General features: G+C 44.6%; 1 protein-coding gene and 1 pseudogene across 3 annotated transcripts; both read right to left on the bottom strand.

Annotated features, from left to right (window-relative positions):
• Positions 1–6,064: 6,064 nt before the first annotated feature.
• Positions 6,065–9,126, bottom strand: LOC120056442 (cornifelin homolog A-like). 3 transcript variants are annotated; one of them, XM_039004602.1, is made up of 6 exons: positions 9,012–9,126; positions 8,597–8,728; positions 8,212–8,456; positions 7,703–7,839; positions 6,767–6,871; positions 6,065–6,559 (listed from the first exon to the last, which is right to left on the bottom strand). In XM_039004602.1, the coding sequence occupies exons 2-6, from the start codon at positions 8,629–8,631 to the stop codon at positions 6,548–6,550; spliced, it is 534 nt and encodes a 177-aa protein (XP_038860530.1). In that variant the 5' UTR covers positions 8,632–8,728; positions 9,012–9,126; the 3' UTR covers positions 6,065–6,547. The 3 variants fall into 3 exon arrangements, with proteins under 3 accessions (XP_038860530.1, XP_038860529.1, XP_038860528.1); XM_039004601.1 differs by having other exon boundaries at positions 6,065–6,871; positions 8,597–8,646; XM_039004600.1 differs by having other exon boundaries at positions 6,065–6,871; positions 9,012–9,124.
• Positions 9,127–10,479: 1,353 nt separating this feature from the next.
• Positions 10,480–25,330, bottom strand: part of LOC120056755 — a 36,215-nt pseudogene continuing 21,364 nt past the window's right edge.

The following is a 25,330-nucleotide window of genomic DNA, read 5'->3' as shown; positions in this document are numbered from 1 at the left end:
AGACCAGACAATCACAGTCGGATCAAGTACATTTGCCCTCAACAAAGCATTATCAGCAAAGTCGGTGCTAGCAGAAAAAGAAAAGTGCTTTTTACAACATATTAGCTTCCAAAATGTAAGTAGGTATATTTCAGGACCCTGTCTTTCAAAGATAATTCGTAAAAATCCAAATAACTTCACAGATCTTCATTGTAAAGGGTATAACACTGTTTCCCATGCTTGTTCAATGAACCATAAACAATTAATGAACATGCACCTGTGGAACAGTTGTTAAGACACTAACAGCTTACAAACGGTAGGCAATTAAGGTCACAGTTATGAAAACTTAGGACACTAAAGAGGCCTTTCTACTGACTCTGAAAAACACCAAAAGAAAGATGCCCAGAGTCCCTGCTCATCTGTGTGAACGTGCTTAGGAATGCTGGAAGGAGGCATGAGGACTGCAGATGTGGCCAGGGCAATAAATTGCAATGTCCGTACTGTGAGATGCCTAAGACAGTGCTACGGGGAGACAGGACGGACAGCTGATCGTCCTCGCAGTGGCAGACCATGTGTAACAACACCTGCACAGGATCGGTACATCCGAACATCACACCTGCGGGACAGGTACAGGATGGCAACAACAACTGCCCGAGTTTCAGCAGGAACGCACAATCCCTCCATCAGTGTTCAGACTGTCCACAATAGGCTGAGAGAGACTGGACTGAGGGCTTGTAGGCCTGTTGTAAGGCAGGTCCTCACCAGACAACAACGGCAACAACGTTGCCTATGGGCACAAACCCACCGTCGCTGGACCAGACAGGACTGGCAAAAAGTGCTCTTCACTGACGAGGTGCGGTTTTGTCTCAACAGGCGTGATGGTCGGATTCGCGATTATCGTTGAAGGAATGAGCGTTACACCGAGGCCTGTACTCTTGAGCGGGATCGATTTGAAGGTGGAGGGCCCGTCATGGTCTGGGGCGGTGTGTCACAGCATCATCGGACTGAGCTTGTTGTCATTGCAGGCAATCTCAATGCTGTGCGTTACAGGGAAAACATCCTTCTCCCTCATGTGGTACCCTTCCTGCAGGCTCATCCTGACATGACCCTCCAGCATGACAATGCCACCAGCCATACTGCTCGTTCTGTTCGTGATTTCCTGCAAGACAGGAATGTCAGTGTTCTGCCATGGCCAGCGAAGAGCCTGGATCTCAATCCCATTGAGCACGTCTGGGACCTGTTGGATCGGAGGGTGAGGGCTAGGGCCATTCCCCCCAGAAATGTCCGGGAACTTGCAGGTACTTTGGTGGAAGAGTGGGGTAACAATCTCACAGCAAGAACTGGCAAATCTGGTGCAGTTCATGAGGAGGAGATGCACTGCAGTACTTAATGCAGCTGGTGGCCACACCAGATACTGACTGCTACTTTAGATTTTTGACCCCCCCCCCTTTGTTCAGGGACACATTATTCCATTTCTGTTCGTCACATGTCTGTGGAACTTGTTCACTTTATGTCTCAGTTGTTGAATCTTGTTACGTTCATACAAATATTTACACATGTTAAGTTTGCTGAAAACGCAGTTGACAGTGAGAGGACGTTTCTTTTGTTGCTGAGTTTAGCTGTCTGATTACACAATCTGATGGAATGGATTGTCCTGCACTTTGTAAAAACCCAGAGTGCATTGAGTGAATGTTGAGCTTTTTTTTATCAGCTAATACAGGACTTTTTCAAAATTCTATTATTATTCTGATTTTTCAGGGGGTGCTGCAGCACCCTCAGCATCCCTACTTCCCACGGCTATGCCCCAGAGTACACATTAAAGAGGATTGAGATTGGTTATTTTAAATAGGACTATATGTGAAAACACCCTACGTCTACCCGAAGTATAGACGAGGCATACGTCTGAAGTTAGGTCTTCCTGAAGTACTGTATAGACGAAGCCCACATTACCTTAGTCTCCGTCAAGGTTCTGCACCCACTTGCACTGACTTGCACACACACACACACACACACACACACACACACACACACACACACACACACACACACACACACACACACACACACACACACACACACACACACACACACACACACACACACACACACACACACACACACACACACACACACACACACAACTTTGTGTGGATTTGTCATCGAGTGCTGTGTGAGAGGTCCTGCTCTGTAATGCTCTGCTCTCGCCTCTGACAGGCTGATGTCTGCTGACGTACGCCAGAGTGGGCGCCAGCACACATATGGTATAATTGAATCCCTGATGCCACTCTCACTCTTCCCCATCTCTCTCTCCAGTCTCCTTTTCTAGAAGTTTCCATTTCGGCTCTGCCTGTGTCTATGTGTGTGTATGCGGCAGCAGGCAGAAAGGGGTGTGTGTGTGGGCTGAGTGAACCAATGAGCTATTGCAAACTCAAAACAGTCAGACATGCTTCATCACCCTCCCTTGTACTCTGTTGACTTGAGTGACACGTCATCCACACAATATGTTTAAGCCGCTCACATGTCTAGATTGGACATGCTTCTACGATCTTCTAGTCTATTTGAAGACAGACAGCGCTCGTATATTTTTTTTGCTTCATACTTTTAGAGTTCTAGGAAAGTACAACTCTCTGACGGAGGGATGGTGATCAGTTGACAAGAGCCGTGCTTCTTCAAATAAGGTTACTCTTGTGGAACGATGAGGCTCCTACTCTCGTCTCTCATCTCTGGACAAACAGAAAATAAAAATCCCAAATTAAAATTATTTTCATTTTCTATCCAGACCTGCATGTATCATCAGTCCGATTTACTGGAATGAATCTGAAAATTATAGTTATGTTTCTGGAACAATAAATGTCAACAGTTGTTTGCTGACACCTGCTTTCTATCCCACTGATTGACCTAGTGGCTGTGGCTGGCATTCCATTGCAGGAAATATGAGAAGCAGTCTCCTCCACAGTGGAAGCTTCAAGCGGACCCCCAGCCTGCCAGGAGAATCCCCAGTCATGGGACCATACATGGAGTTATTAATAGGGTGAACCCTCCCGTTCTGTGTACAGAGAACGTTGGATGAAAGGTGGTCTGACCCACCTTCCCACTCCCCTCAATCACTATTCCCCTCCAGACGAAGAGAAGGATGAAAATATCCGCCTGAGATACTATCGGTCTTATTAATGAAGAGAAAATAATGACTTGGTATGGGTAATGAGTTTGGTGAGAAATGCTGGGATTAGAGTGACAACAAATGTATGCAGCCATGTACAGAATGAAATGGCTGTTCAGTGCTGTGGCCATTGAGATAACTCCCAGATGAAGTTAGTCCCACTCCCTCAACAGGGAAGATTCTACTTTCATTTCTTTGTTGAAAGGATCTCAATGGAGCCGAGGTGTGTTAGTCCATCTGTTATAAAATGTTTGTAGGACAGTTACAGTATCACAGTGAGGGGACCTGTGTGTGTGTGTGTGTGTGTGTGTGTGTGTGTGTGTGTGTGTGTGTGTGTGTGTGTGTGTGTGTGTGTGTGTGTGTGTGTGTGTGTGTGTGTGTGTGTGTGTGTGTGTGTGTGTGTGTGCTTGCGTGCGGGGCACAGTTGGATAAATATGCATTATTCGAGGCGTCTGATCGTGTTTTAATGAGCTCCATAGAGCGGTTTGTTTTGATGTTCTACAGAAAACTGGTGCATCTGTTGTTCTGTGTCTGTGTGTGTGTGTGTGCACCATCACGTGCACGTCTTGTGCTGTGCCGTCTTTAGGTTCTTTATACTTGTGCTATGACATCAAACTGTCCCAAAAAGAGCAGTATGCTGAGTGTGAGGGGTCATGTGTGGTCCTTATGATTAAGTGAGAGATTGGGGGGGGGGGGGGGGGTGGGGGGGTTCTCATCTGTCTATAGTCAAGGTAACAAACCTCCTTGGACCACATCCAAAGCCAGAACATACCCAAGCCAGGGAGATGAGGAGCAAATATTCACAAAGAGAGGAGCTATGATAGATGTGCCAAGATCTATCCTCCGCTGCTCTGCATCAGTGCCACACACACACACACACACACACACACACACACACACACACACACACACACACACACACACACACACACACACACACACACACACACAGCATCAATGCCATTCACCACATCTTGCCACAGTGAAAGCCTCTTCACACACAACAACAAGAGACACCATGCCATGTCGGACGAAAGAGCAGCAACATCAACGGGACCAGGACCTTATGAATCCTGTATGTAGAGCTAAATAAAAAACACACTTCAGCTTGGAGGTGTGAGACAAGATGATGCAGAGAAGGGATAGACAGATGGGGTCCTTCTAACCAACTACTGTAGCCATGCCTGTTCTCCGATCCCTTCATACGGCTGGAGGAGGGGAGAGGAACAAGAGGAAATGGATTCCACAGGGAAGCAGCAAAGACATGCCCCTAGCCAAGACTGATGCAGTGGACCATGGCAGAGGAACACAGAGCAGACTAGCCCTCCAAAAGCATGCCAGCGGTAATTAGACGAAATAATGACCATCACCCCCTAACTGCCTTGGGGCGGCTGTGACTGACTATGCATGCATCACTTGATTATACACCCCCCCCCCCCCCCCCCCCCCCCACTCCAAAATATTTGACAAATGTAAATCCCTCTCCTCTCCTCTGGCCATCTATACAGTAAAGAGAACTTGCTGGCTGCCAGGCTCTTAACATCTGAACAGTCCTTCCCGTGTGTGCGTGTGTGTGCGGCATGTGTGTGTATGTGTGTGTATGTGTGTGTGTGTGAATCTGCCTGGGAAGCGGACTCTGTTATGTAAGCCCCAGGTGGCTGTTGTTGTCCTGGACAGAGTTATCACCAAGGGGACAACTTCCTAGGTCCCCCTGCACCACACCTCCTTTTCTTCCCACGTCATACGCTTGTGAGAGGCTGAGTGACTGAGACATGCTCTGTAGGAGGGATGGTATGGCAGACAAGAGGAGTGTAAGAAATGTCAATAAATCCAGGGGCCAACTCCTCTTAAAGCATCATTTAAACTGAATCTGAATACCTAGAAGCTGGAACGGTTATGCCAACAACAGAAGCCGTCATAATGGCTTCACTGCATGGAAGGGAAACGATGAGACAGTGTGTGTAAAATATAAAACACATTATTTAACAAGCCTACCACACTGTGAATGTATGAGAAGAATACACAGGCAGGCTGGGTATGCATCTACAGTATCACATCTACAGTTGTTTTTCCCCCTTTCCTCTCCTCCCTCTCTCTTCTCCCTCTTCTCCTCCCTCCCTCTCATCATCTCCTGGGCTCTGCAGTGGTTTGGCTCCAGCAGTCCCGCCCCCCAGGGGGTCTCACCACAGACCAACAGCATCACCTGCACACCTGGTGCACCAGGCGGGAGGCACACGCAAGCAGCTTTCTGGTCCCTGCAGAAGCCCAGGAGGCAGCAGAGCAGCAGTACTGCAGTTCAGGCAACACTGCCATCTACTGGTAGACATATGTAAATGGAGCTGGGCTGATGACACGGTCACTAAGGCTGTCCATCTGGTTAGAACCAGATTGCCATTAGACTGAGAAACCTTTTTCCATAATGAGAGCATGATGCTGATTGTTATTAGAGGATACATTCTGATGAAATCATAATACTGTATTAGCTAGCATGCTACTATCATCAAGCTACTATCACCATGCTCCTAGCTAGCCACCCTCTTCACAGGTTGTCATTCATGCATATTTCATCTAGGATCATACAGCATACAAAGGTCAGGGGTCAAGGGGTCAAGCAAGGACTGCTGTTCTACAACAGGGAGATTAAATGTGAAGGATTGTTGGAAACTCACACTACCTCTTATGAACTCACTCAGTTGGATCAATGTGCTTCTAGTATGGACTTTTAAAAAACTGTGTTCCGTATTTGATGTATAATGCTGAATTAAGCAATAAACAGCAGTTAACAAATTGCATATTCAGCCTTTGGATACATCCCGGCTTGGTGTTGGTTGGCATTTGCGGTTCAGAGAGGGACGTGCAAAATTAGCTTACCGTGATTGTCAGCCGCAGGGTAAGGTCAGAAAAAGAATAATACAATAATAATACAAATAGGTTTTATTATTTAATGGCTTAGCCTACATGGACTGTTTCATACAATTGGTTAGGAATTTTATTTTACTTTACAAACATTTATGAAACATTGTCTGGTAAAGTATCACTGATGTTCCACATCCAACATAGGCTCAAATACTAAGCCTACTCCAAGTCCCCATCCCCAAATACATTCTTAACTTAATTCTTAACTTAACCAACTTTACTTTACATATGCCCGACTCATCTTTAACAGGGATGTCCTCAGAAACCCTAGAATGATCACGAGGGCTCTCATAAGACACCAAACGGGCACCTGTAGTATGATGACCCCCATAGAGACCTGTAATAATCACCATCTAGACGGATGTGACATAGTAATCTGTAATAGTAATCATCCATCCATCTGTGACATAGTAATCATCCATCCATCTGTGACATAGTAATCATCCATCCATCTGTGACATAGTAATCATCCATCCATCTGTGACATAGTAATCATCCATCCATCTGTGACATAGTAATATGCAGACATCAGTGATGCACCAATGAAATGACATGAGCCTCTGAAGGTTCTATACACAAGCCAAGTTTGCTATAGGTACCAAGGTTAGATCATGAATATTGTAATATGAATAAGATGTGGTCCTGGCCTGGATGAATGAATCTAGCACACAGACAGCCATGTTGTCAGGAGCACTCTAGTGCAGTGGATACCTTGTAGGTTTGGCTCTTCATCCTCCTCTTCATCTCTCGGATCATCTGACAGATGGCCAGGGGGTAGCAGCAATACACTGTAGTCCAGTCCTCACAGACGCTGCCCTGCGCGCGCACGAACACACACGCACACGCACGCACACACACACACACACACACACACACACACACACACACACACACACACACACACACACACACACACACACACACACACACACACACACACACACACACACACACACACACACACACACACACACACACACACACACACACACACACACACACACACACACAACAGGGGAAAGTTCACATCTGGTCTCAGGCAGGGGCCTTTATTTCTATCTGAAGCCTGGCTGCTGAACTACATAAAAAAATCTGAATGTGTCTTTACATAACAAATCTGAATGTGTCTTTACATAACAAATCAGAATGTGTCTTTACATAAAAAATCAGAATGTGTCTTTACATAACAAATCAGAATGAGTCTTTACGTAACAAATCAGAATGAGTCGTTACTTTACAAATCAGAATGAGTCGTTACTTTACAAATCAGAATGAGTCGTTACTTTACAAATCAGAATGAGTCGTTACTTTACAAATCAGAATGAGTCTTTATGTAACAAATCAGAATGAGTCTTTACGTTACAAATCAGAAACAAATTTCCCACCGCATGCAATACAAAATAAAATATGGTGTACAGCCACAGCTGCGTAGACAGGAGGAAAGTAAATGTGAGGGAGTGAGTGACACATAATTTGTTGTACAATAATTTGTTGTACATGATGTGCAACCTACATCTCTTGAAATAAATTGTGATACCGAATTGCTCTGTGAGAGAACACTGCTTTGGTCCCCATGACACCAGCGGGTCGTTAATGGATTCTAATAACACCCATTAACCCCCATCATTATTCCGTAACAATCCTCACCTGTATCTTGTATCTCTCCCTGATGCCCACCCGCATGGCGAATGTGGAGCCAGGGAGCAGGGGCAGACACAGACACTCCCCGTACTGGTGGGCCAGACTCAGGTCCAAGCAACAGGGCACAAAGGCCCCTAAGAGACCTGGGGAAAACGAGAGCGATACAGGGCTTAGGAAAAACTCTACTAGGTTTAGTGCAATGTCATTTTCCACAAGATAGTAGCAGTTGGTTACGGAAAACGTTTTCAATTTGAATACATGTTTTGCAACCCTACAGAGTATTGTAGATTGATATGGTATTATGCAAGAGAATCGTCATCTTTACGAAGTATCCTCTCTTTAACATTGGGTAACATTGAATGTCCATAATTAACATAGGTAGAGCGTAAGCATGTAAGATAGCAGTATAGCCATCCACCATCTGACTATTTCAGTTACTCAAACCGGCAACTGTGACTTTTACACTTGAGTGTGTACAATGCAGTGTAATAAGCCCAATGCTGTGTCTGCCTCACATGTGCTCCTGTCTCCACACACGTTGAACAGACTGCTGCTCCAGTCCCCTCCCGTCTGAGTGATGGTGGTCACTGTTGTCGTGGTTACCCCCAGGCCAGGCTGCGTGAGCACAGGGAGTTTCATCACAGCAGAAGCGGCACTCTGTGTGTTCCAGCTTTCTGTTCCTATGTCCCAGCCCCCAGCTTCCTCGTCCTCCTCATCACCTGGGGCCTGCTGCTTTGCAGCTTTGGTGACTGGTGCACAACTGAGATAAACAAAAAAGGAACTATAAAATGTAGAAATGAATGTAGGCTTAGCTGTGTTGCAATGCGGCTTAAGAACATGTTGGAATGATTCATTACACCCAACAATGGTGATCTCTACTGATAAAGGCCTAACACTTACTGGTCTGTGGTGACTATGGCTGTGGTGTCCTCCATGCTGACGGCTGCTCCCTGCCAGGGAAGGAAGGGGAGACTGGTTGAGTTTCCCACTGAGACTGGGTGTACTACTCCAGAGAGGGCTGGAGCTCAGCGGCTGCTCTGGGAAGATAAGACATGTTGGACCTCCTCTTCTAGGGGCTCATAACACCCTCTTAGTACAGCATGTGCGCCGCCACAGCAAACAAGGACAGAGCCGGCCTGTTCAAGACTGTCTGGAATGGAGCCTCTAATTCAAAGTGCAAATGCCACATTTCCTCAGTGTAGGGGCCAAGGCCAAGGCAAGCCAGCGGATCAGTAAGTTCATACTCCCAACACATGCATAAACGGGCAGCAGTGACAACGAGAAAATCCTTGTAAAATGAAAAGGCAACACTTACCCGAATCACAGACAACAGCAACGTGCTACCGCTTAGTCCTGGACACAAGTGAGCTGTCACACATCCTCCTGATCACTTCTGCTTTTTGGTGCACAGTGTTGGTATGAGAATCGGCTGGGGGAGGCTTGTGGTAAAATAAGAAACATCTCAACCGGTTTCTCTGAACAGCCGAGGACATTTCCTGCTGAGTGAGAGCAAAAAGCAGAACATCTATTGTGTAGTGTTTATAGAAACAGAGGCAGACTGTGTTTCAACTGCATGACTGATTTCCAAGGGGGATTTAATTAGCGGTGCTCATACTGCCAGTAGATTGGCTACAGTCCATTATAGAGATGTTTTTCATGTGATTCACGCCAAACTGGTAACCTAGAAGACCACTGCAGATGGAGTCTAATGTGGCCGTATGTCGCAACATGAATGAAAAGAAAGAAATGCACCACCCAAATACATAAAAATGTGTTTATTCAATCTCTGACAATTATGCCAGAATATTTTTTGTTTTGTTGACACATTTGTGGAAATGATTAATTGTATACGGTAGTTACTGGACATATAAGTACTGCTGAAGAGATGTTCAGAAGACACCTTTGCCTGGAACCCCTCAACATATGAATACAAAATATATGGCTTGTATCTAGTGGAAAGAGACTGTAGGCAGAGGGCTGTACAGGTATGCTCAAGAGAAGCTTTATTCCGTCCGTACTTTAGCGCATAATGGCAGACACTGAGCCTCTGAAACAACATAATTACATTTAATGTCACATAAGATGAGAGGACGAAGGTACACATTCTATTTACACAAGGCAAGACTTGTGCCTGTGCCTGCTGCCCGAACAACTCTCCTTGTTCGGGCGGCGTTCGGAGGACGACGTCACCGGCTTTCTAGCCATCGTCGCTCCATTTTTCATGTATCCATTTGTTTTGTCTTGTTCCCTGCACACCTGGTTTTCATTCCCCAATCACACTACATGTATTTATTCCTCTGTTCCCCATCATGTCTTTGTGTAAGATTGTTTGTGTTACGTGTGTATTGTTGACACGCCAGACTGGCTTGTTTTTCCGGGTTATTTTTCACTAAGACGTTTATTGTTAAACATAATTCTTGTGACTGTTTTGCGCGTTTTGCACTTTTGCCTAAATAAAGTGTGCACCTGTTCACAAATCTCTGCTCTCCTGCACCTGACTTCGCTACCAGTACGCACACATTCTGACAGCCTGGCTATACGTCACAGAGCTGTGCATGTTATCTACATAGACCTCAGACTCAGCAGGAAAATAGTGTCTTGTCATTCTGCTACAGCCCCAGCTGTTCAGTCCCACCCCTCTACACAGAGAGCAGGGCCCTGTTCAAATACTGTTAACATGCAACCTTCCTACCTTCCTAGAAGGTAATCACTGATATCTATGAGACTAGATGAGCCCTTGTCAGACCAGTGATAGAAGTCTTAAAACAGGCCCCAGACCTGTGCTATTGTAACAGGTAAACCAGGGTGTCTCCTATATCCACGCTGATGCCATTGTCTGTCATGAGGACCTTCCTGTCGGCCAGGCTGATGCTGAAGGAAGACTTGTCAGAGATGGGCAGCTTACCCTGCTCCTCCCTCCCCAGGACGGGCACCTGGCGAGGCCCCAGGACCGGGTCCTCAAGCGCATCAGCTCCACTTTGGAAAGGTCTGCATGGGGACCGAGGGGACATGTAGGAGGTCAGGCACCATGGTTACATTGCAGGGTTAAACAACAATAACCTTGTAGATGCCTCACTTCAGTCAGGTCTGCAGGACATAACAGGGGACGTGTGTTGAACTGCAGCCTAAAACAACATCATTCTGCTAATTGTATGATCAAAAGTTACTGTGTGAAAACTAAGAGCAGAGCACTCATCTAAATGACTACTAGACATAAACTATTTGTACATCTTAAGGACAACCCTCAGTAAACCCTCACCCTCAGTAAAACTAACTTTTACATTTAATTAAGGGAATGGCAACAGGCCAAGGCAGGCAATTCAAAAAACATGATCAAATATGGTTAAATTATAAGCTATCAATAGGAAAGCATTGAAGTCGCAATGTCTTTAGGGGCTTAGAAATATACCTTTAATTAGCCTGATGGCTTTGGATAGTCTGCGGATGATGCCGTCTCTGCTGTCGCCCTGTCGGATGTTGATGGTGATGGTAAACAGACCATTGGATGGATGGGGGTTGACCAGGAACACTGCCACACCAAGCTAGGAGACACACACAGCTCACTGGTCTGAACTATACTCATAATTCATAAAGTGTTCAAATAATTTCACAGACAGACATACATGTTGTCATAAATAATATGTTGTGTCAAGTGTCAAGTTATTATTTATCATCGCTTTCAAAATGTTTAAGTAAACATTTAACATGGACTGATTGAACACGTTTAGTGGTATCAGTGTTTTTAAGATGAAATAATGAATAATAAAGAGGTCTCTCTGGAAACTATGTTGCTGTTACTATAATGATTCTAATACCATCTAAAATGCCCTGTCTGTTTCTCTGTGTGGGGGGCTGATCAAGCAGAAATACAAACTAGTGAAACAACTGACAGGCGGGTCTTTGTGGCAGAATGGCAGCTCAAACAAAAGGATGTGTCTGTCCATCTACCTCGGATCTGAAGACACTGAACGGTTTCCCAAGGCAACAGTCCTCCTTTATTTTGTCATCTCTCTGATGTGAACACAGCATCTATCTGATCAAGCTGGGGAGAAGAAGAAGAAGAAGAAGAAGAAGAAGAAGAAGAAGAAGAAGAAGAAGAAGAAGAAGAAAAAGGAGGAGGAGAAGAAGAAGAAAAAGGAGGAGGAGGAGGAGGAGGAGAGGTAGGACAGGGAGGAGAGGGAGGAGAGGGAGAGAGAGATAGGGAGAAAGATTGAGGGAGAAACCATTAACACAGTAGTTTAATATTTGATAGGGCCAGAGTGTTTGGAGAGTGAGAGCAGAGTGTTTGGAGCGTTGTGAATTCATACTGTGGGGAACAGGGGAGATGGTTGGCATTAGCCTGAAATCCTCATGCGATTGGCACTGCAGAAAAGTTACCCACATTACACATTCAAGGCAACTGTTGTTGTTTCAGTATAATTAAGACTGGTTAGAGAGGGTATTAGAAACTAGATACAGTTTGTTAGACAGCCCTGGTGTGCTATCAAATGCCCCAAATAAACATCACAGGCTGGCTGAATCACTATGGTCGCTATGGGAGTTATGTAAGGGATAATCAACAAGGGGCTATGCATTCTATGGTAAATAATGAACGACGTGGAAAGTGTGTTCCAAGATGTTGTAGCGGAGTGCCGCCAACCTTCCACGGAGTTGCATTATTTTCCAGAGAAAGCATAGAGCCATGGTATAATATTACAGAACTAATAAAGTCAGCATCTGTATTGGGGAATTAGCTTGGATAATGAATGAGGTGGAACATAGGCGAGATAAATAAAACACATCGGGCTGTATAGATGGACAATAGTGCTCTTAAGCAGATAGAAAATAGCTGCATTCAACTCTGGAGGTGGAGGACAAACTGAAAGTCAAACTGAAAACTGTCAATTGGGAGAAGGAATGTAAAAAAAAGGAAACGCTTGATAGATGTTTCAGAGATTACCAGGGGGCGGAGTTAAGAGAATGAATAACAGGTTGTAGAGCCTATCCTTCACAACTCATTCCATGAAACATGCACAGCTGAGAGAAAGTGGGGGAAGAGTGTTAGGTGTAGCTACCTCCAGAGAGTTTGTCAAACTATGTTTTCCAGGAGCACTGCACCCGCCCACTCAGGTCAGAGTGTTATCATCGTCCGAAGGAAGAAGACGTACATTTCTCAGCACTTTTTATTGTCGACATTAACACCAATGTCTAAATGTTGTGAATCGAACTGTAAGTTACGGTGGAGGGGGGGTTATTGGGTGTTTTACATGCTGTGTAATAATAGGTAATTACCACTACTGACTTCCTGTTACTTTGATAAGTTTCAGCCATGTGTTCTACTGTATGGCTGTTACTACTCTCATTAATGTTAGAGTTGCCAATACAGCTCTGCGTATTGTTTATCTATGTAGTATTATTCCGTACAGCCATAACCGTTATTATTCCATTAGTTGCACAAGTACTTTTGCAGAAGTAGGTAAAAAAAAAAATCTCTCTTTTGCACAGAAGTATCTCTACTTGCACATCATCATCTGCACATCTACCACTCCAGTGTTAATGCTAAATTGTAATTATTTCGCCTCTATGGCCTATTTATTGCCTTACCTCCCTAATCTTACAACATTTGCGCACACTGTACATATATTTTTCTATTGTGTTATTGACTGTACGTTTGTTTATCCCATGTGTAACTCTGTGTGGTTGTTTTTGTCGCACTGCTTTGCTTTATCTTGGCCAGGTCGCAGTTGTAAATGAGAACTTGTTCTCAATTGGCCTACCTGGTTAAATAAAGGTGAAATAAAATTTAAAAAATTAATTGTTGTATTGGTAAACATAGTATTTTGCATGCACACGCTACCACAGTGTTTTCCATAGTGGCTTTTATTTAGGTGTTTTATTGTGCTGTCATGGGCGAGCTTCTAGAGTCATCCCAGAGGGTTCTTGGAGCTTGCTCGTGCGACCCTGTGGTGCCAAGACAGATCTGATAAGAGCTCAGCCTGCCAGAGAGAGGGTGTCATAAATATTGACCCTTTGTCAATCCAAGTAATTTGTTTATCTCTCTCTCCAAGAGGTGAATGTTTAAGTCTATGTTTATATTGATGCTGTGTTTATAGCCCTTTATAGACATGTTGTAAGTGTAATGCCATTTGTCATTTATTAATGTACATATATGTATATTTCATAGTGATAACCCTTACTGTTTAAATGTGTGCATATATTTTCCTTATAAAACCACAACAATAAGATTTCCAAGTCATTCGGATTACCAAAATCATATAAACATCCTCAAATGGAAACAGCTGTGTCTGTGTGTAATTTGGCAGTGACTTTCAAGAGTACAGTGAAGGGCCTCAACATCATGTTCTGACCGGACAGCACCACAGTGGGCCAAACCAAACCAATAACTATATAGCGGGTGAGGGCATTCACAGCCGACCACTCAGACGGGTGAGGGCATACCAGCCAAACATTTTTACGTGGTCTTTCTAGCCGGAATTAGTGACCAACAGTTTTACATGGTCCGCCATTTCTCCTGATTTAGAGACCAATAGTTTTTACCCACACACCCACATTGGCCTAAGAGCCATAGATTGGACCTATACAGTAGGGTTTTACAGTCCCAATACAGGCAATCATCTGGCTTGGAATATATTGTTTGTTGGATATTTGATCACTTTGTTGCAGTCATACCTCTAGCAATACCCATGCTAAGCTCTGAACGACTGAGAAAGGCTATCCAATATTGATCACTGTGGTGCTGGCCCGGTAGTGAATATGGGTTGTGCTGGCTCGGTAGTGAATATGGGTCGCGCTGGCCCGGTAGTGAATATGGGTCGCGCTGGCCCGGTAGTGAATATGGGTCGCGCTGGCCCGGTTGTGAATATGGGTCGCGCTGGCCCGGTAGTGAATATGGGTCGCGCTGGCCCGGTAGTGAATATGGGTCGCGCTGGCCCGGTAGTGAATATGGGTCGCGCTGGCCCGGTAGTGAATATGGGTCGCGCTGGCCCGGTAGTGAATATGGGTCGCGCTGGCCCGGTAGTGAATATGGGTCGCGCTGGCCCGGTAGTGAATATGGGTCGCGCTGGCCCGGTAGTCAATATGGGTTGCGCTGGCCCGGTAGTGAATATGGGTTGCGCTGGCCCGGTAGTGAATATGGGTTGTGCTGGCCCGGTAGTGAATATGGGTTGTGCTGGCCCGGTAGTGAATATAGGTTGTGCTGGCCTGTGTAGTCAATATGGGTTGTGCTGGCCCGGTAGTGAATATGGGTTGCGCTGGCCCGGTAGTGAATATGGGTTGTGCTGGCCCGGTAGTGAATATGGGTTGTGCTGGCCCGGTAGTGAATATAGGTTGTGCTGGCCTGTGTAGTCAATATGGGTTGTGCTGGCCCGGTAGTGAATATAGGTTGTGCTGGCCCGGTAGTGAATATGGGTTGTGCTGGCCCAATAGTGAATATAGGTTGTGCTGGCCCGGTAGTGAATATAGGTTGTGCTGGCCCGGTAGTGAATATGGGTTGTGCTGGCCCGGTAGTGAATATGGGTTGTGCTGGCCCGGTAGTGAATATGGGTTGTGCTGGCCCGGTAGTGAATATGGGTTGTGCTGGCCCGGTAGTGAATATGGAATGTAGAAATACAAGTGATCTAATGACGGAAACAATGTCCTCAATGTGCTTACCAACTGTACAGAGCAATATATGTTTTTCAAAAAAATGCAGCGAGCCTAGCAGAGGTCAGCCAAGGGCCGTGTTATAGTGAGGCCCTGGCCCCCACCACAGAGACAGACCAGGGCCCTGGGGGGTGGAGAGGGGCCAACTCTCCTGTCCTCACCCTCACCTTGATCACAGCAAGGAACAGTATAACTCTCTCCATCTGTTTCTACAGCTCCGGCAGGGCGCCCAGCTCCATGGCAATGACCTTGGTATCAGGCAGTGCGCCCTTGTTGCTCTGAGAACACACATCCAGGGAAGAACAACACCCCCCCCCCCCCCCCCCCCACACACACACACACACACACACACACACACACTACACATGGGAGTGTCAGTCTATATATCATCAGGGGGATTCCAGGCCGTCAGCAGCATAGCGACTTTCTCTGCCTGTGGGCGGATCACAGCTCACAGTAGGGTCTCTATATTCTGCAGCCACTCCTCCCCAAAACAACAGGAGGGACAAGCTGAAATGCAGATACGTTTCAGAACCATCTATTTCTATGTCTCAAATGGCACTCTATTCCCTAGCTGCATTTACACAGGCAGCCAAATTCTGATATTGACCAATCAGATCAGCTCTTTAGTCAATAATTGGGCAAAATAAGCACAGCAATAAATGCAGCCATTGTGCACTACTTTTGACCAGAGTCCTATAGCACCCTATTCCCTATATAGTGCTATTTGGGACATAGAGTCAAGTTCATAGGCTCACTCGGTCTTCCCGGTCTGATTCCCAACCAAGCAGATTCCTGGGGGTTAGTACTTGCCTTGTAGTGTTTTCCCAGCAGAGAGAAGGCATTGTGCTGCCAGGAGGGGTACGTCTTGGCCACGTAGATGGTGTAGTAGAAGGGCTTGGCCGGGGGTTTCACGTCGCCCTTCTGTAAAGGGAGGGAGGGAGACGGAGTAACAGACAGAGAAACAGACAGACAATAGAGAGATCAGTCAGTCTGCAGCTTGCTAGCACAGCAGTAGTGTTAGCCTGGCTGTGATGCTCATCAGAGCAGGAAGTCCTGACCCAGCCAGACGTCCATTAGCACCTGGGCTAACATGACATGACTGAGAAATGTCACTCTCTAGTTAATGCTGCCAAGTCTACTGTGTTATATAAGACATTAAACCTATCTGGAGGATGCGTATTCATTGTCCCCCCTCTAAGAGCTACTGTGTGAACTAGTCTCAGTGCCAAGTAGAGCTGGGCATCCGTGAACTCATTTAACATGACAGCTGTCGACTCTCTTCTAGTTACCACACGGGACACTGCCGCCACGTTCGTTTTTCTCTCTTCTCAGATGAGTAGTGGGGGGTGTGTGAGCCATACATTAAAGATGCTGTCTAGTCCCTATGGCAGAAAGCTACAGCTAGGCTAATGGTCTGTAAATAGGTCTCTTTGAAGAAGAGCTGTTTTCACTGACTGTTACCAACTATCCTACTCATAGGGGATGTGTAATAGCCGTGTTTATGTTTTCTATGGAAAAAAGAATTTCTCTTTACTACATGCACCAAAAAATATAGACAGTGACTGAAGAGCCATCTGTCAAGGCTGGCAGAATACAGCGTCACGTTGTCAATATACTCCTCGCCATAGAATTACATATGGAACCATCTATGGAGATGTACACAAGATAGGCTACAAGATCAGAGTAGCATTTTAACTTCTGTCTAGGACTGCAGCCACTTGACTGAGAACTCCTTGGTCTCTGTGATAACATTAGAATACAATGAGACCTAAATGTCACCATTGGGTAATTGCTTTACAACTTAGTGACATATGCCTGTATCCAAGGCTGCTTGGTATTTTCAGGGTTTAATGAAGAGACTTGTTTTCTGTCTCACTGTGCTGTGTGAAAGGGAGAGGATTCCGCAGGACCATTATGTCCCATCTAACAATTAAGCTATTCATCAACATTGACCACAAAGGTACATTTCAAACTTAGTTCAGCTCCATTAACCCTTTATACTCGTGGGGAATTGGCCTACATGGATAGAGCTAATTTGAAATGTTTCTTACAGAAGAAATATGAAAAGCATAGGCATGACCCTGGTAGCAATTGAAAGGGAACAGTTTGGAGATTATGGGGACATTATTAGACACAGAAGTTCACCAGACTGAATCCAAACAAGACACTGTTGATTTGGTGTGCATTTTAAATGTATTGTACTTTTCGCCCGCATTTGTTGACAACGAAATCAGAAAATACTCTGGATACATTCAGTAACATGATAAGAATGTAAGAAGAAAAGGAAGAAAAAATCCTGGAAAATGTGGTTTAGGTGCAACATAAGACAAAAAATTACAAGTGAGAGGACTACTGGTGTCTCCAAGTGGCCACACACCTCTCCAAAGTGTGCACAGTTCCTACGTAATTTCAGTGCACTTTCAACTACAGTTTAAACTCAGTTTTTCACAATTCCTGACATTTAATCCAAGGAAAACATTCCCTGTTTTAGGCCAGTTAGGATCACCACTTTATTTTAAGAATGTGAAATGTCAGATTAATAATAGAGACAATGATTTATTTCAGCTTTAATTTCCTTCATCACATTCCCAGTGGGTCAGAAGTTTACATACACTCAATTAGTATTTGGTAGCATTGCCTTTAAATTGTTTAACTTGGGTCAAACATTTCGGGTAGCCTTCCACAAGCTTCCCAAAATAAGTTGGGTGAATGTTGGCCCATTTCTCCTGACAGAGCTGGTGTAACTGAGTCAGGTTTGTAGGCCTCCTTGCTCGTACACGCTTTTTCAGATCTGCCCACAAATGTTCAATAGGATTGAGGTCAGGGCTTTGTGATGGCCACTCCAATACCTTGACATTGTTGTCCTGAAGACATTTTGCCACCACTTTGGAAGTGTGTTTGGGGTCAAAAAAAGGGTACCTGTTTCTTCCAGCATCTTCACAAGGTCCTTTGCTGTTGTTCTGGGATTGATTTGCACTTTTTGTACCAAAGTACGTTCATCTCTAGGAGACAGAACGCGTTTCCATCCTGAGCGGTATGACAGCTGCGTGGTCCCATGGTGTTTATACTTGCGTACGATTGTTTGTACAGATGAACGTGGTACCTTCAGGCATTTGGAAATTGCTCCCAAGGATGAACCAGACTTGTGGAGGTCTACAATTTATTTTCTGAGGTCTTGGCTGATATATTTAGATTTTCCCATGATGTCAAGCAAAGAGGCACTGAGTTTGAAGGAAGGCCTTGAAATACATCCACAGATACACCTCCAATGGACTCAAATTATGTAAATTCGTCTATCAGAAGCTTCTAAAGCCATGACATCATTTTGTGGAATTTTCCAAGCTGTTTAAAGGCACAGTCAACTTAGTGTATGTAAACTTCTGACCCACTGGAATTGTGATACAGTGAATTATAAGTGAAATAATCTGTCTGTAAACAAATGTTGGAAGAAAAGAAATTGGATTCCTATCTTGTCACGTTGAATGAGTGGATTACTCAAATCGATGGTGCCAACTAAACAGACTTTTTGGGATATAAAGAAGGATTTTATCTAACAAAACGACACTACATGTTATAGCTGGGACCCTTTGGATGACAAATCAAAGGAAGATTTTCAAAAGGTAAGTGAATTTTTAATCTCTATTTGTGAATTTCTGAAACCTGTGCCGGTGGAAAAATATTTAGATGTGGGGCGCCGTACTCAAACAATCGCATGGCATGCTTTCGCTGTAAAGCCTACAGTAAATCGGACAGTGCAGTTAGATTAACAAGAATTTAAGCTTTCAACCGATATAAGACACTTGTATGTACCTAAATGTTTAATATCCAGAATTATTATGATTATTTATTTGAATTGCACGCCCTCCAGTTTTACCAGAAGTTGTCCCGCTAGCAGGACGCCTAGCCTTTTTAATGACTCCAACCTAAGTGTATATAAACTTCCGACTTCATCTGTATAAGCTTCTATTTTGAGCTCTCCTAGCTGTGCCATTGGGGAACTAAAGAAAGCACACGTGTAGATATTTTGAACACAACCCTGCATCCCCGTCATCACACAATTAATGTTGTTCATGCCAGGTATTCCCAAACTGGGGTACGCAATGCCGTCGGGGGGTAAGCTAAATAAAAATGTGATTCACATTTAAAAAGTACCAGCAGTACAACACCTGCACCTGTCGACGACACAAGTTGTTCTGCTTCCACGAGCACATCCAATGCTAGCATCAGTAATTCTACATTTGTTGTTAGCCCAGCTAGCATGGATACTGACAGTTGTGAATCTGATGCAGCCGAAGAGCTACTGCCCACTTACCCGGGAAAGCACCAAACAACAGGCAGGGACGTGGACCATTGAAGAGGCGCAAATATGATGAGAACTACATTGATTTGGGGTTCACTTATATTGGGAGTAGTGCCTTTCCTCAGCCACAGTGTGTTATATGTGCAAAAGTACTATCTCACAACTCGATGAAACCTTCACTCTTGCACAGACATTTAGAAACAAAACATGCCAATTTGAAATATAAGCCACAGGAGTTTTTTGAGTGAGAATTAAGACGACTTTCGAGTTGTAAGACATGTATAAAAGCAACAGATACCATTAATTAGAAGGGGCTAGAAGTGTCTTATATGGTGAGCTACCGAGGTGCTAGGACAGGCAAGCCCCATACTATTGTGGAGGACTTCATTCTTCCTGCTGCCGCGGATATGGCTGGGACAATGCTGGGGGAAAAGGCCAAAAAAACTATACAGACAATGACTTCATCAAACAACACTGTTCCACAACGCATCAGTGACATGGTAGGAGATGTTTTGAAACAATTACTGCATTGCATACAAGCCAATGAATTCTATGCGTTACAGCTGGATGAGTCAACAGACGTGGCAGGCCTGGCACAGCTCCTGGTATACCTCCGTTTTGTTTATGGGGGTTCAATTAAGGAATACATCCTCTTCTGCAAACCACTGGAAACCAGGACAACAGGAGAGGATATTTTTAAAGTACTGGACTTTGGTGGTCAAGATGTGTTGGTATCTGTACTGATAGCGCAAAAGCCATGACAGGGGTGACATAGTGGAGTGGTAACGGGCGTGCAAGCAGTTGCTCCCGACACCACTTGGGTACACTGCATTATCCACCTAGAGGCTCTTGCTGCCAAGGGAATGCTTGACAGCTTGAAAGACGTTTTGGACACTACAATGAAAATGGTTAACTTTGTTAATTAAAGCAAGGCCCCTGAACTCTCCGGTATTTTCTGCACTACGCAATGATATGGACAGTGACCATGTAATGCTTTTACAACATACAGAAGTGCGCTGGTTATCAAGGGGAAAAGTATTGCCAAGTTTCTTTGAATTGAGAGATGAGCTTAAAGTTTTCTTTACTGACCATAATTTTCACTTGTCTGACTGCTTGCATGATGACGAGTTTCTCACACAACTGGCCTATCTGGGTGATGTTTTTTCTTGCCTGAATGATCTGAATCTAGGATTACAGGGACTCTCCGCAACTATATTCAATGTGCGGGACAAAATTGAGGCTATGATTAAGAAGTTGCAAGGACAACACACAGGTCTTTCCATCACTGTATGATTTTTTTGTGTGCAAATGAACTCAAGCTTACGGACAATGTTAAATGTGATATAGCGAAGGACCTGAGTAATTTGGGAGTGCAATTACGCAGGTACTTTCCCGAAACTGATGACACAAACAACTGGATTCATTATCCCTTTCATGCCCTGCCTCCAGTCCACATAACAATATCTGAACAAGAGAGCCTCATCGAAATTGCAACAAGCGGTTCTGTGAAAATTGAATTCAATCAGAAGCCACTGCCAGAGTATCCTGCCTTGGCAAATCGCTCTATTAAGACACTGATGCCCTCTGCAACCACGTACCTATGTGAGAGTGTATTCTCGGCCCTCACTAGCATGAAAACTAAATACAGGCACAGACTGTGTGTGGACAATTATTTAAGACTGAGACTCTCTCCAATACAACCCAACATTGCAGAGTTATGAGCATCCTTTCAAGCACACCCTTCTCATTAACCTGTGGTGAGTTATTCACAATTCACAATCGATGAACAAATACAGTTTTATATGTAAGACGGTTAAATAAAGAGCAAAATGATTGATTATTATTCGATTATTATTTGTGCCCTGGTCCTATAAGAGCTCTTTGTCACTTCCCACGAGTCGGGTTGTGACAAAAACTCACACTCATTCTTATGTTTAATAAATGTATCGTATAGTGTGTGTGTGGAAGGCTTACAACGATGGCAAAAAAACAACATTTGAGAGTGCGCTGACCCTGGTGCAAGAGGGGGTACGCAGCTGGAGGTTGAATGTTTGAAGGGGTATGGGACTATAAAAAGTTTTGGAACCACTGGTTTATGCAATCCAAAAACGGTCCATTACAATCACAATCTGGTTCAGGTGGGCATCATTTGAAAGACTGTTCTATTGCCAACATGACTAGCTAAGTTATAAAATACAATATTTCACTGTTAGGCTTTCACAATGCAATTCAGGGACTTCATTATTTTCCATGGAAAGGAGTCGTGAGTGCAGTCAAGTGGATGTAACGCGGCAAAACAGACAAAGATAGGCTGATTCTGTTCAGAACAACCCAGGGTGATGAGCTGATTCTGTTCAGAACAACCCAGGGTGATGGGCTGATTCTGTTCAGAACAACCCAGGGTGATAGGCTGATTCTGTTCAGAACAACCCAGGGTGATGGGCTGATTCTGTTCAGAACAACCCAGGGTGATGGGCTGATTCTGTTCAGAACAACCCAGGGTGATGAGCTGATTCTGTTCAGAACAACCCAGGGTGATGGGCTGATTCTGTTCAGAACAACCCAGGGTGATGAGCTGATTCTGTTCAGAACAACCCAGGGTGATGGGCTGATTCTGTTCAGAACAACCCAGGGTGATGGGCTGATTCTGTTCAGAACAACCCAGGGTGATGGGCTGATTCTGTTCAAAACAACCCAGGGTGATGGGCTGATTCTGTTCAGAACAACCCAGGGTGATGAGCTGATTCTGTTCAGAACAACCCAGGGTGATGGGCTGATTCTGTTCAGAACAACCCAGGGTGATGGGCTGATTCTGTTCAGAACAACCCAGGGTGATGGGCTGATTCTGTTCAGAACAACCCAGGGTGATGGGCTGATTCTGTTCAGGACAACCCAGGGTGATGGGCTGATTCTGTTCAGAACAACCCAGGGTGATAGGCTGATTCTGTTCAGAACAACCCAGGGCGATGAGCTGATTCTGTTCAGTACAACCCAGGGCGATGAGCTGATTCTGTTCAGAACAACCCAGGGCGATGGGCTGATTCTGTTCAGAACAATCCAGGGCGATGGGCTGATTCTGTTCAGAACAACCCAGGGCGATGGGCTGATTCTGTTCAGAACAACCCAGGGTGATGGGCTGATTCTGTTCAGAACAACCCAGGGTGATGAGCTGATTCTGTTCAGTACAACCCAGGGCGATGAGCTGATTCTGTTCAGAACAACCCAGGGCGATGGGCTGATTCTGTTCAGAACAACCCAGGGCGATGAGCTGATTCTGTTCAGAACAACCCAGGGCGATGAGCTGATTCTGTTCAGAACAACCCAGGGCGATGAGCTGATTCTGTTCAGAACAACCCAGGGCGATGGGCTGATTCTGTTCAGAACAACCCAGGGCGATGAGCTGATTCTGTTCAGAACAACCCAGGGCGATGAGCTGATTCTGTTCAGAACAACCCAGGGCGATGGGCTGATTCTGTTCAGAACAACCCAGGGCGATGGGCTGATTCTGTTCAGAACAACCCAGGGCGATGAGCTGATTCTGTTCAGAACAACCCAGGGCGATGGGCTGATTCTGTTCAGAACAACCCAGGGCGATGAGCTGATTCTGTTCAGAACAACCCAGGGCGATAGGCTGATTCTGTTCAGAACAACCCAGGGCGATGAGCTGATTCTGTTCAGAACAACCCAGGGCGATGGGCTGATTCTGTTCAGAACAACCCAGGGCGATGAGCTGATTCTGTTCAGAACAACCCAGGGTATGACGCCATGTCATCTTGTAAATGAACATCAAACATAGTGATCATAAACGTTGCCATTGCATATGACATGAGTTTTATGATATGGTAATGTGAAGTGAACAATTGGACTCACAGGTGTTTGGGTTGCTTGTATGACATCAAATAGTTATTTATTATAATCCTCAATGTCTCATCTTTCAAAATACATTGAGTCCTCTTAATTTATAGCATTTCCCTCACTCAGAAAACAAAATGCAAAAGTTGCCCAATTAATGGGAGGGTTGGGGGCAACTTCTTGTCGCGCAAGATGCTCAAGTTCAGAACGGCTGTCAGTTAAAACCCATACAAAGCTGTGAAGCGTAGAGCCATAGCTCTGACGTCATCTATAGCATGTTACTGTACAGCCACTGAGTTACAATTTAGGCGTTTATCAGTGCCCAAATCTGCCATTTTCAACACGTATACGAGTATGAGTGTAAAGGGCTACAGCACTTGCACATTAAGATGAACCTCTCTTGGGTAGGGGGCAGTATTTTCACGTCCGGATGAAAAGCGTGCCCAAAGTAAACTGCCTGTTACTCAGGCCCAGAAGCTAGGATATGCATATAATTGGTAGATTTGGATATAAAACACTCTAAAGTTTCTAAAACTGTTAACTTCTTGAGCCTATGGGGGCGCCATTTCGACTTTGTTAAAATGAGTTCCCAAATTAAACTGCCTCGTACTCAATTCTTGCTCGTACAATATGCATATTATTATTACTATTGGATAGAAAACACTCTCTAGTTTCTAAAACCGTTTAGAATTATGAATTATTTCTCTGAGTGAAACAGAACTCATTCTGCAGCACATTTCCTGTCAGGGAGTGAGATTTCAGAAATCGAGGTCCCTGTTCTGAGGTCAGTTTATAAGTCCCCATGTAAGCCATCGGGCTACATGCACTGCATACGTCTTCCTCTAGATGTCAGTAAGCGGGGAGAATTTGAATGGAGTGGATTGCGCAATCTGGGGCCCTTTATAAGACCGTGGAACGGAAGTACCGTCCTTTTCAACGGTGCGCCTGACGCATGAAGACATCACAATGGCGTCCTGCAAACGCTTTCGTTTTAGTAGTTCTATATCTCCGGTCATGTTTTTATTCGTTATAGGTGTTAAAGACATCATAAGGTAGTTAATTTAAACCGACTTAGCAGTTTATAGCAGTTTATTGCGATTTTCTGGGATTTCTTTGTCATGCGCTTTCACGAGTTGGACACCTCTCCAGTTGGCGGCTAACATTAGCGGCTATTTCGACCGGACAAGAGGACATCTTTCAACCCAAAGACGATTGTTCTGGAGAAAGGACACCTTGCCCAAGATTCTGATGGAAGCTCAGCTAATAGTAAGCAGTCTTTATGCTGTTAATTCGTACTTATGTTGACAAATGTCAGATAATAATTCCGCCATGAATTATGGTGCGGTCTCGCTTTAGCGCACGCTGTATGCTTGAAGTAACGTTAATTTTAAAAATGTAACCCAGCGATTGCATTAAGAACTAATTTGTCTTTCAATTGCTGTCCAACCTGTATTTTTTAGTCAAGTTTTGGAATAGTTACTGATTAGAATAGGTGCCTCTTCAAAGATTTCTCCTGCCATTTTCTGGGCAGCTTTGCTACTTTTCTCATTGTATAACCACGATTTGTGCCGCTAAATATGCACATTTTCGAACAAACTCTATATGCATTGTGTAATATGATGTTATAGGACTGTCATCTGAAGAATTCTGAGAAGGTTAGTGAAAAAATTAATATCTTTTGGTGGTTTATACGTAATCGCTATGTTTGGCTTGAATCAATGCGGTTGTGATGTTTGCTATTGTGGTATGCTAATATAACGCTATATTGTGTTTTCGCTGTAAAACACTTAGAAAATCTGAAATATTGTCTGGATTCACAAGATCTGTGTCTTTCAATT

This window comes from Salvelinus namaycush, chromosome 12, assembly GCF_016432855.1.
Source record: "Salvelinus namaycush isolate Seneca chromosome 12, SaNama_1.0, whole genome shotgun sequence".
NCBI classification, from domain to species: domain Eukaryota; kingdom Metazoa; phylum Chordata; class Actinopteri; order Salmoniformes; family Salmonidae; genus Salvelinus; species Salvelinus namaycush.
This window is presented reverse-complemented; position numbering and strand designations above follow the sequence as displayed.

What these genes read in the sequence shown, in the direction of transcription:
- LOC120056442 (XM_039004601.1), bottom strand. Translation starts at nt 8,631, where the DNA reads ATGGAGGACACCACAGCCATAGTCACCACAGACCA. An exon ending in GTGTGGAGACAGGAGCACAT is followed by an intron (nt 7,840 to 8,211) that starts GTGAGGCAGACA and finishes CGTTTTCCCCAG; the next exon opens with GTCTCTTAGGGGCCTTTGTG. An exon ending in GGGAGAGATACAAGATACAG is followed by an intron (nt 6,872 to 7,702) that starts GTGAGGATTGTT and finishes GTGCGCGCGCAG; the next exon opens with GGCAGCGTCTGTGAGGACTG.